The sequence below is a fragment of the Zosterops lateralis genome (genome assembly GCF_965231275.1).
Source record: "Zosterops lateralis genome assembly, chromosome: 5".
Taxonomy (NCBI): Eukaryota; Metazoa; Chordata; class Aves; order Passeriformes; family Zosteropidae; genus Zosterops; species Zosterops lateralis.
The window spans coordinates 56,772,130-56,784,326 of NC_139766.1; the positions used below are offsets into that span (position 1 = coordinate 56,772,130).

A 12,197-nucleotide genomic window follows, 5' to 3' on the forward strand; every position below is an offset into this window, starting at 1 on the left:
AGGGAAGTATGTGAACTAACTTTGCTCACCTAGGTCTAAGGGCAACTGCAGCCACACACACACTTTCCTTCCCTCAGTCCTGCCAAGGTCCAGAGGTTTGTGTTCCTGGTGCAAGACTGCTCCATGCCTGCACTTATAACACTCAGCTACAAGGATTACTGCATCCTGAACCAAGCACTGCAGCCTTGGAACATTCCTGAGCCAATAGAGAAATGGATTACTAAGGCACATTTCCTTTTATGCTTCAGTGCATGATATTTGGGGAGTAGTGACTGCAACATGCTCCCTTGATCCAGACCACATTGCTCCTCTGTGGTTGTTTTCTATGAATACTTGTGAATATTTTAAAACAGAATCAAGGGCTGATTATAAAAACAGATTTTTCAGATGCTAAGGTGTACTCAACTAAGCACTTACTGAAAGGTCATGTCTTGGAGCATCATCTGCAGCTGTACAAATACTGTGTCCAAAACCAATGACGTTTAACAAAGGTACAAGAATGGCAGAGATAGGAAAGAAGGGATCCCTGCATTCATAGGTATGTGTTACACACTATCAAAAAGAAAGAGGGACTCTTGTTAGGCAGAAACTACCCCAAAGCCAGGAGCCTGAGGACTGTGACGTTACCACTTATTCTCTGCAAAAAGTGTGTCAGCACACTTGACAGCCTCAACTTGGTGGCTTTTTAACACTTTCAGGCTTGCCTTCAGCATCCAAATCACTGACTGCCTCTGGTTTTATGCACGTTTATGCAATTGGCCCAATCCATGGGATGTATTACTGCATCCTCACTCTCATGCACTTGTTCATGCTTGAATCAGTTCAGACATCTTCATCCTAAATATTTCTGGGAGCATCCTTCCTGTTCACTGAGAGTAAATCTTTCTGTTTCTTAGGAGCAACAAGACAAAGGCGGGGAGACAATCTGTATTTCTGTGGTTACATGGCATGCATGTGTTCTAACACAAATTTAAGCATATGGTCTTAAGCTGTTTTTCCTTAGCAAGAGAGGAGAAGCAAAGCTTAAAGCAGCTGCTGATCTACCAGGGCATTATCTAAGTAACATTAGAGGACTGCAACTTTAAACTTGGGTATGAGATCTTGTAGGAACTCAACAGTGTGACTTCCAACTGGCTTTTTCTTGGGCTGCTTTAAAACTACAGCTGAATTAAGTACACACCACCCTGCGTAGTTTAACATCCATATTGCAAAGCCCAGCAGCTCAGGAAGCCGGGTGATAGCTCCAATGCAGCTCTTCCACATTGCCACTGCCAGAGGTGGTTTTACTGCTTTCCCACTTCAATCTCTGGTTCTCTCCCTTGTATGACCTAATTGCTCCTACTGACACTCAATAAATCAGATTAAGGAATTGGTCTGGGTAAACAGTAACATTTTTCTTTGCTAAGTCTTCTTTTCACCAATGTCCATTCTTTGACCCAGATCCCTGTGCAGCTGTGCACACATTTTGCCAATGCAAGACCACAATCAGAGCTAGGGGAGAGGACCTGCGACTGTAACTGCAGCTGAGTCTGCTTCTGCTGGAGTAAATGCACCTTTAGATGCCAGGTTAAGAGCCAACTTTCCCAGTGCCTAAAATCCAACACGACTGTCAAGGCCGCTATAGGAAACATGGGTAATATTTGCCAAGCTAAAGGTAAGGACTGATACAGTTGCCTCTTCTTTGGCAACCATTGCTGAAATACCCTGACAGGATCCACAGAGAGAGAATTCCCAAATCTAGAAGGAAAGGCTGGTGCTGCACTGCCTGTAGCACTCATGCTCATCCCAGCACGCGTTGGAGACAGACAGATACTGTACCTGCTCCGCCAAGATCTGCTGCTGCTGCTGCCTCTGCTCCCGGAGAAACTGCTGCTTCTGCTGCTCCATCACATGTAGCTGTGCTCTCTGCTCGATCAGCATCTGCTTCATGATGGCTGCCTGGGGCTGGCTGCCGAGGAAGGGCCCCCCAGAGCTGGAGCCTGTGACTATGTTGCCGGAGCCTGCCGGGACAGAGGGCTGCATGGGCCCCGTGGGCCGCGACAATCCCACCTGGTGCTCCTGTGCAAAGAGAGAGGGAATGCCTTGTTACTGCCTGCTCCACAGGGGAGGGAAATCACAGCTCAGCCAGCTGAGGAGGCACAGAGTTCATGGGTGAAGCCTGGAGCTTGGAGAAAGTGAGTCCTTGGAAGGATGCTCATGGCTTGTGACCGAGCCTCGGACTGCTCCCCACAGGGAATACATTTCTCTTTTCTCCTGGAATTCAAAGTCCCTCAGGTAAAGTAGTAGCACTTTATAATTAATAGTGAAATAATGAAGTTGTGAGCTACGGGGTTTTTTTCATGCTTCAGAGTCATGTTTTTCTAAATTTTTCTCTCTTCTCAAGGAGACAAGTATATTTTCTCTTCCTTTCCATTTCCCTCTCTTCATAACAGCAATATAACATACCCCCTGGATTGGGACCCAAGGTGTTAGTTGCACACAACAGACAGTGGGAGCTGGCAGAACTAATTCTTCACCAGAACCCCAGGATTGAGCTCCGTTATGTGTTTATTCAAGATTTATATCCTGTAGCACTGGACCAATGTGTGTGGCTGGAAGGAATCAGGGCAAGTGCCTTCCCTGCACACACTCCACTCTCTCTTCGTGTTCTAAATCCAATTTGCTGCCTTTTAGTGCTGGGAAAAGCACCGACGAAAGGTCGGGAGGGAAATCCCAGCCCGCGTCCCGGCGGAGGAACGGGATGGGGTCGGGATCAGCAGAGCCCGCCGCCGGCAGGTGGCGCTGCTGCCCCGCGGGTGTGCCTGAGCGGGGCTGGTGAATTCCCGGGGCCCCGGGGAGCATTCCCGGGGAGCATTCCCGGGGAGCATTCCCGGGAGGGGCTGCGCCTCCCGAGCCGCCCCCGCCAGCCCGAGGCTGTCCCGAGGCCGGGGCAAACGGGACTCCCGGCACCGCCAGCCCTTCCCTAGGGGCCCAGCCCGGCACCACGCCGCCCTTGATGCCGTGTTTGAAAAGCAGCGACTGCGTGCCCGGTCCCTGTCTCGGCTTTTAAACCCCTTAGAACCTCTTTAACTGATTAATAAAGGCGACGGGTACTTATTCAAAGCCACCGACTTGATGGAAAGAACCTGTATCACTTTAGCATCCTTCGTGCAAAACCTGGCGGGGTGAGGTTCAGATTCACCTGCCTCACCGGTGAGTTTGAGTTATGTCAGTCACTGCGGGATCTGGGCGTACAGAAAGGTGATCTTGCAGCACCCACCCCAGCCCAGTCAGGGAAGGGGTTAAGTGCAGTGCTGGAGTGTAGCTTGGGGAATGAGGATCAGCCTTTCCTCACGACGGTCAGGTTTTCAAGGACCCTCCTGAGGAAATAACAAAATACAATTTGCCCACATCTCTGCTTTGCACAGATACTCCCTGAAGGGCTCTCTGCTGAAAGGCAGCTCTCCAATATTTAGGTTCTTTTCCCTTTTAACATCTGTCTAGGTTTGAAAGTTCTCTCCGTCTTCCTCTTTCCAGTTCTCCCATCACTTTGCAAGCCGGTCAAGCACAGTCCCTGCAGCATCCTGAGGACCAGGGCTGCAGCAGTGACTGGGTCTCCCCCAAGCCAGGATCAGGGAATTGCTAAGGATCCCTCAGCTGCTCCTGCACCGAACCCTTCACCCACTCCTGTCACTGAGCTCCTGCTTTCTTTGCTTTGGGGGGACACACAGGTTTATTGCCTGTCTCCAGCACAGCTGATGGCAAAGGCTTTTTCCTACCACCCCCTGGCCCTCCCCCGGCTTCTGATGAAGTCATCAAGCTACCAATTGCATAACTGATGCACAGGACTATCCTGTGTTATACTGGGATATGGGCCAACTGCTTCCATTTATAGACAAAAGCAGGGCTACGCTGCCAAATAATGGAGCCTTTGCTGCAGTCACTACAAGGCAAAGAAAAAGGAGGGGAAAAACCCCAGGAGCCAAAGGGTATGCTGTGAAGTGACATCCCATGGAGCTTCCTCTGCGAGCTTCAGTGCACAGCTGCCTTTGGGGCTGCAGCCCCAGTCCTCACTGAATTGCTAAAGAAAAATTTAAAAAATCTTCCTACAGAACTCCTGTCCTGGCTCTTAATGCTCACACAGGTATAGCTGAGGGACACGCTCACCCCAAGCAGAAAGTACTCCATTCTCTGATGGATTATGTTATAAATTAATTCTGGAGTTTAAAAAGAAGAAAGTTTTGAAAGGTGCCCTACCAGCTGATGCGAGCCTGGTACACTGTGGAGCAGCTAAAGGAAATAAGAAGATTAGCACACAGGTGTCACTTCCAGTGTTGTGTGTTTAGTCATTTCAAGGTACATAATGAAAACTTCCTGTTTCTGTTAAAGGCAGGCCTTTTTCATCTAGACCACCCTCCTGCCCAGAACATTTCTTCTCCTTTCCATTTTTTTCTTGGCAAAAGCTCTTCCCCACTGATGATGAAAAGCCCTTCTGAGATCACTGGGAACAGCTCTGGGTCGTGTGTCCTGAAAATAAGAGCACAGCCCAGGCAAAAGGTTTCTGCAGGCAGGAAAATGCCCCCAGGCGCCTGAGAGCAGAGCTCTTTCCCCAGAGCTTTAGCTCTGCAGGCTGGCACTGCCGCTGTTATCCTCTGAGGGGAGTGTGTGGAGATGACCCCTGGCAATGGCCTATGTGGCAGGGAACTGGGGATGGAGGAAGCAACACTGGACTCTACAGGGCTGCCTCTTACAAGCCATGGCAGCTCCAGACCCAGATGCTGTCTCACCACAGCAACAGAACACCAAGTCAAGCAACTCAGGCTAAGTGCAGAACTTCCACACTTGCAAAGCTTAAAAACCAAACTAATCCAAACTTCACTGACAACCCTCTTTGCTCCTGCTCTCTCATCCTCCTACTACACACTGAGCCTTCCTGCTCCTCCTCCTCATTCCCTACTATCCCCTTTCTCCTTCCTACACCCTCTGCCCAGCCTCTGCATTTTCCTTTCTCCACTAACAGGCACTGCTCTCTTGCTTCACTCTCCAGACACCCCCACCAGCACCCAGCCTGCAGCTGCATGTCACCCATGCTGGTCTCCCCAGTGGCCCATGCTCCCAGCTTGGCTCACCCTGTAACTCCCAGGGATCTGCAGAGCAAGGGAACAGCCCAGCTCTTTCCCCCAGGGCCCTGTGCTCATGGGTGCATGAGGGCACCTGTGTATGGGGGTGCTCTGTGGGCAGGTAGTCCCCGAAGAGAGTGACAAGATGCCCTGGAAGGGGAAACAGGGATTGCATTCTCAGGTTGTGATATCTGGGAAAATGGTACAGTGTGATTTTTCATTTTTCACTCTGGCTCTTTTCAACACCACCCAAAGCCACTGTGTGCTGCTCTCAGGCTGCAAACAGCTCTCTCCTGCTAACAGTGGCTCGAGCACAGTCACAGTGTCACTGTTCCAGTTGGTGCTGCAGCTCTGCTGCAGGGTCCTCACCGAGGGACAGGTGAAGCCAAGAGCAGGTTACATAAAGGGAGGATGGTGCCAAGACCCCTCAGCTGTGACACAGAGCGAGTTCAAACACAGACTGGTCCTGCCCCGGCAGCCTCAGCTGTCCACTTTCAAGGCAGCCCAGGACAGAATTAAGAGCTTGGCCCCTGGGAGCAAAAGCAGATATTGAAGGAACCAAAGAGGTGCCTGTTCACAAAACCAAAAAGCAGCCACTGTTTCCAAATGGTCAGCATAACACACCTGGACAGGTTTGTAGAGCTGCAGGGCACCACGTAAGATGAACTTGTGCAGGGATCTGACTGCTTACCTAATGCCTCCATGGGAGTTGTGCCCTGTGGGATAATCCAGTCCTTAGTTAAGCAACAGGAAGATACATCCTGTGTCCTCCCAGTGTATTTCCAGGGCTCTACTGGAGTGATGGAATACTCTGCAGGAGCTCAGAGTAACGTGTGATATGTACAGTTAAAGGATAACAAAGGGGAGTGGAAAGGAGATTTTCCTCTTTGTCTCAAATCTTATGTGCCTCTTCCTTATCATGCAGTAATTTATTCCTTCTGCATGTCATTCAATCCCTCAACTGCAGCTAAAAGCAATCATACAATTTCCTCTCTGAACAAGCAGAACGAGCACCAGCTAAAGCCCCAAGAACGAGGCAGAGACACCCAAGCCTGCCCATTATCCCTCTGTGCACAGCTTGATTTATGTGGAGGAGCCAGCTCTGCTCCTGCTGAAGGCCAGGGGGCCAAAGTGGCACCTCAGAGAAAAGGGGGCTGTTCCAGGCAACTACTGGCAGAAATCGACAGAGGATGGGTATTCCACATCTGGGAACAAAAAGCTGAGAGACACAGACTGGGAAGAGGGTGTGAATGCGTAAAACGGACAAACAGACAATTTCCTGTGCTGTTCTGTGTCATGTGAGCAAATGGATATTGAATATAAAAAGCAAATAGAAGCCAGAAAGTAGTTTATCCTGCACACTGCATCAGAGGAATGACACTAGAAAAATGTATACAATCAGACATCTACATTTTAGAGTCAAAAGCAGAAAAAGTAGACAAAAAATGATTTGTGGCAGAAAATGCCTGCCAGCAAGTGACTTAAAGAGCTCAATCCATTTAGCTTACCACAAAAAGCATGGAGAGATGCTTTGACCATTGTGGATAAAAATACCTTAATGAGGGAAGAAATTCCATAAAGAGCTCTTTTATCCGGCAAAGAAGGCAAAACCATACACAAGGACTGGAAGCTGAAGACAGATTCAAATCAGAAAGAAGAATCACATTTTTGCCCTCTGATTCCACTACCCATCAGAAATGTCAGATCTCCACAATTTGCTGTCTTCAAGGATGAATGCCTTTCTGGATAAACACAACACTAGTGCAATGGAATGGGTGTGATGTACAAGGCAGAACAGCACTGTCTGCCCTCACCTGTGCACAGCCCTGAGCTGCTGCTGGGGACACAGGCACTGCCTGCATGTCTGTGTGTGTGTCTGTGTGTTAAGAAGGGGGATCTCCAACCTGTTACTGGGATCAAATATATGACTCCATTTCCATACACTAGGTCACAGTAAAACATCATCTCTAACCCAGTGTTTTCAGAGCAGCCTTGAAAGCACATTCCTATACTCCCTCAGAAATATTTCTATTGAATTCCTTGTAATGTTGTGACTTATTGTGTCTCACAGGGATCTTAATCCTCTCTCTAAATCAGACTGCCCACAGCAAAGCCACCTTTCTCAGAATGGTACCATCTGACAGAGTAAAGGAATTACAAATCCATTCACTTCAGACTACTGGGGGTGTTTTTTGCCTCAGAAAAAAAACAGCCTATAGGACGAAGGGATGGAATACGCTGGTTCACAACTCCAGCAGCCTGGCAGGCTCAGCAGAGCTGATTGCTTCACCTATTTCCTCTGTCATCCAGCCTCAGGGAGGGGCTGCAAACCTCTCCTCTCCCCCCAGGCCCCCGGTTGCCATGGTCTTTCATACAGTATCTGAGCAAACAAGATCCCTCTGATGTTTGACACCAGACCTCTGCATGCAGCCAATTTGTTTTCCTTTCACCTCTCCTCGCCTGCATCTCTCCTCCCTGTGTTTTCCATACAGTTTATTCTGCCCACAGAACAAACAGGATCTGACAGACTTTGGTGTATTTTTGTTTTCTGCTAGGAATTTTCCAATGTCTTCATTTCTGGTGATGAAGTAGGTAACAAAGGGCTCTAAAAGAGGCAACTGTTTTTCTAATGCTGTTTAAGAGATAAGGGCCAGCAGAAGCTCCCCTCAAAGCCTGTGAGGAGAAGGATCTTTCCTGGCACCTCCCTGCACACCCACTTCTGCTCCAGCCCAGGGGTTTAACTCCTGAGCACAACCGATGGAATTCAGGAATGACAGGATTCAGGAATGTAGCATTTCAACAGAATGCCACTGAACTTCAACCAGCCTAATAAAACCAGGGTCGTTTCCTCTTTTACAAATAATAGCTCTGGTGATTTCTCCCTTCCCTCAAGAAAAAAAACTTTGCAGGGGAAATCATGCCTGCTTTCAGTTTTGTTTATCCCCAGTTTCACCAGCATACCATAAGACCATAGTATGGAGTGTAAAGATGTAATGGTCAAGTTTGTGCACTGAGAAGTATTCACTTATCTCAAGTAACTATTTTCCTTGTAATTTCAATTTTAATTGGTCTTATTATTTTTAGGAGGAAAAAAAAAGTGGATCAGCCCAAATTCAAATCAAAATACTCAAAGGAGAAATAAGCACTGGCCCCCAGACAAGACTGGTGGCAGGGACGGAAGGAGAGCAAGGATTTGAAGAAACACTGAAGTGCCCAACCTTATATTTTAGGCATATTGTGAAGGCTGTAATTACTCCCCTCAAAGACTGCTGCATGAAGCTGTGCCATCATGGCATCCCACAGGGTGCCCTAGCACTCTGGAAGCAAGAGGGAACCTTCAGGGAGCAAAAGGCAGGAGAAGGGAATTGAAAACCTGGCCCACGCCAAAGCTTTTCCATGCCACATCCCTGCTGCCTTCTCCCACAGCTGAGGGCTTCCAAGGGTACAAACCAGCCCCTCAAGAGCAGCTGTGACTTCCCATTTCACTGGCAGCTTGGCTCTGTCTTAGTAGATTTTCTGGGACTTTGGAAACTGGTCCTGGAGAAAAACAAAGTGAGAGCTGAGGTCATGGAAGGCACTGGACCCTGAAGCTGGTGCCTGATAGAAATTCTCCTGCTGCAGGTTTTAGCTTTAATCAATGCCCCCTTCAAGCCCATCCTGGAGCAGGAGGGAGGAAAGCTAATGTAAAGCGTAAGGATAATCGCAGCTAGAGAGCCCCTGGAAAGAGGGAGAGAAGAAAAATGGAAGATGAAAGCAGGCAAATGGTTTAAGCAAACACTCACACAGGGCCAATGAAAAGGGGGAACAGAGGGAAAATGACACAATAAAAATAAATGCTGTAAGAGAAAGAAAAGCTTCTAAGCGCACACAGGGAAAAATATGAGGCTTGGAAAAAGCAAAAGTGGAAGAAAAAGATGCTCTAATGGAGCTCTCTAGAATTTAACACTCCCCATTATCAGGCAGCCCCTTTCCTTCTAATGGCCCGAGCCTGTACCACATTATCACCTTGGACCCCATGGAGCTCACTGGTTGTTGAGGTATTTTGAAGAGCCTGGCTCTAGCTCACACCTAGCAGAAGCTGCCTGAAGTCTCCTGTGGATGACTGCAGAGATTTTTTTACTTTTTTTTTTAACTCTAGCTGGAATTTTGTTAAACTTCCTCTTGGTTGTTTTGTTTGAGCATAAACAAAAGGTATTTTTTCACACTTAAAGGTGTTTTTCAGATCCTTTTCTCTGTGCTGTGATAAATTAAATCTTTCATTTTTAGAAATTCCAACTTGGCACTTGTGTTGCTCCTCAGCAAGCAGTGTAATTTGCCAAGCCTGAAAGAATCCTGGCTGAGAAATAAACACAGTGGGCCATATGCTCTCCTTCCCTTGTGCAGAAGGCACCTTACCTCAGAAATTGGGAAGAAGCTGCAATCACCCCCACAGTGTTGCTTCTGCCGAGGCAAAGAAAATATCCACGGAAAAATGTATGGAAAAGTAGCTGTCTTCTTGCATGGCTGCAGGGACCTCTCCTGCACTGTCCCTGACCCTTTGACTGGTCTGTGGCCTGGCAGGAATGTGGGGAGGGGTCAGGGAGTGTGTCCACCAGGTCCCTGGTGCTCACAGTAAAGCTGCCCTGTCTTGCCGGGTGTTTCCTGGCACAACTTGGGAGCACTCTGCAGCTCCCAGCTGCTCCTTTCACACTGCTCTCTTCTCCCTCATTCACACCGTGCCCTCAGGGGAGGGAGATCACACCAGCAGGATCAGGTGAAGTGAGGACTTCCTTCTGCACTGTGCCCTTACAGGACACAGAGGGAGAGAGTACCTTGGATACACAGTAACTCAGATCGCTGCTGGCCTTCAGGAGATTATCAGCAGGACTGATAAAAGCATTGGTGCTTATGGAGAATGTTCATCTGTACCTATTCATGCATAAATTCCATGATCTTCCTCTGCCTGACAGTGACTTCAAAGAGCTAGAATAACTCTCTTGCCTTGTTTTGTACGTGCTTGTCCGTGCAGCCCCTCTGGAGGTGGGACTTCCATCTCAAATCAAGAGCCCAGGATTTCCATAAGGTAGCCGGCAGGCCCCAGGGAAGTGGTCCAGCTGCCTGGCAAAGCAACAGGATCTTTGCTGTGGTTTCACATAACTAACTGCTGATAAACTGAGCTGGTTGGGATGGAACAACCAGGTGTAGGGTTTCATTAGCCAGTCCTTTTAGCATCCTTGAATCCAAGCAACCCAGACCACCTAGTTCCAACTTGTGAAACTCTCTTGATTTTTTTCTTCCCTCTTGCATGTGGTCTTTGTGTTACCATTAGCTACCTGGCCTTTTGTTTGACAGAGCCATCTTAGTCCCACTGAAAACTGAGATTAGGCATTTTGATTTGGGCTGTGCCTAGCTTGTCTTTAAGGTCCTTAACCTCGACATGTCTGACACTGTATGGCTCCCTCTATTTGTACGATTAAGGAAAACATCACAATTGAATTAATTTCCTTCGCAAGGCCTAACTCAGCTCAGATTTTAGAAGAACTGACTTGATCCCTAGACTTCCAGGTCTCTAAGGCATAGCCTGCTTTGCTGATCAAGCCCTTATTAATGTTCTCTGAGGCTTTCTAGATGGTCTTGATACCTCTTAAGCTTTAAATTTCCTCTTGCTTTTTTTTAACTCCCTCTACAACATGAATGCTTTTTTCATCTCCTATGCTGCCATCTTCCTAATGCCTACTTATCTTTGCCAGCTTAACTAGCCCTCCCAGTGTAATCCCAGCTGCCTTTTTGCAGCCTTGGACTCACTTCTGAAGCCTTGCCTTCACTGAGGATGGGTCTTTGCACAGGATTGTGTTGATCTCTCCCATGGGACACTTAAAGCAAATCATGATCTCCCTCGACCCCCACTTCCCATCCTGCCCAGCTCTCTGCTCCTGGCCACAGAGGAGGTGGCCTCATCAGTGGTCCCCAGCCCTTATTCTTGTCTTGGCAACCTCACTGGGTCCTCTCTTCTCATCTCTCTTGCCCCCATGTGCCTTCTCCTTTTCTATATATCTCTCTCTCCTCTTGCTCTTTCCCATTGCAGCACAAGCATGCTCTATCTTAATGCTTAAAAAAAAATCCAAACAATCCTTGACTCCTACTGACTCTCCAGTCTCACTCTCTAGCTCTTCTCACTGTCAGCTCTAAGATTATTGAGTCTGCTGATGATGATTTATATGATTTAGACTGAATTTAGGCTCCATCTCCAACAGATTCTTTTTCAAACAGGCTTTCACATCTCTCCTGTCACAGAACCAGAATCACAGAGTTTCTAATTTTCTTTGTCTGGCTGCAGCTCTGCACTACACCAGGCTCTCTGTCATAGCCTGTCAGCTCCTTCTGGAAATCCGGTCCTCCTTTCCCAGTGCTCCTGCTTGACTCCAACACCTTCCTTTGCTTGCTCAGGGTCACTCAGACTAGTTTGTCACCTCTCAGCCTCCCACCTGCTGCTGTTCTGTGGCTCTCTGTCCTCCTCCCTTGTCTCCTTTCCTTCTCCCTTGTGTCTCAGAGTGAATTCTCCCTCTGTACACATTCAGGAACCTTCTCTGCACCAGTGACTCACCAACCTGCCTCTCTGTCCCTGGCCACTTTCTGTCTGTTCTGACTAAATCCATGCCCTGCCTCTGGGATTATCTTGTGGATATCTGTCAGCTCAAACTCCAAGTAGGCTCTCATCTTACTCCCTAGGCCTGCTCTCCTTCCTGTTCCCTCAGTCCCTGTGGGAAACACCATGGCCTGGCTGTCACTCAGTCCATGGCCTGGTTGTTATCTGTGCCCTCACACTCTGCAGTCCCACAGCCAGGCTCCCACTGCCTCACACCCTGACACTTGCAATCTTACCCTGCTTGTAGACTGCCCAAGTTCTGCTGTCCTGCTCATTCTTTTTTTGCCTGTCATCCTGCCTGTGCCATCTCTCTCCTTGTTGCTCTCTCTTGGATTCCCTTTACTCTGGATTTCTGCATCCTCCCTTGCTCTCAAATTCAGCTGCAGCATATGCCACCTCACACATCATCTCTCTTTCACTGCTGAGACTTTCTGTCACCCCATCACAACCCACTCTTTTCCACATGTTACATT

At 48.2% G+C, this 12,197-nt stretch overlaps 1 protein-coding gene across 2 annotated transcripts in view; it reads right to left on the minus strand.

The window, feature by feature from the left end:
• Positions 1-12,197, minus strand: part of MAML3 (mastermind like transcriptional coactivator 3) — a gene marked incomplete at its 5' end in the record, with an annotated part of 238,668 nt that overhangs the window by 3,970 nt on the left and 222,501 nt on the right. For both annotated transcript variants that reach the window (XM_083860894.1, XM_083860893.1), the window contains one exon: positions 1,819-2,058. In XM_083860894.1, the coding sequence (XP_083717020.1) occupies positions 1,819-2,058 (240 nt within the window). The remainder of the gene's footprint in view (positions 1-1,818; positions 2,059-12,197) is intronic.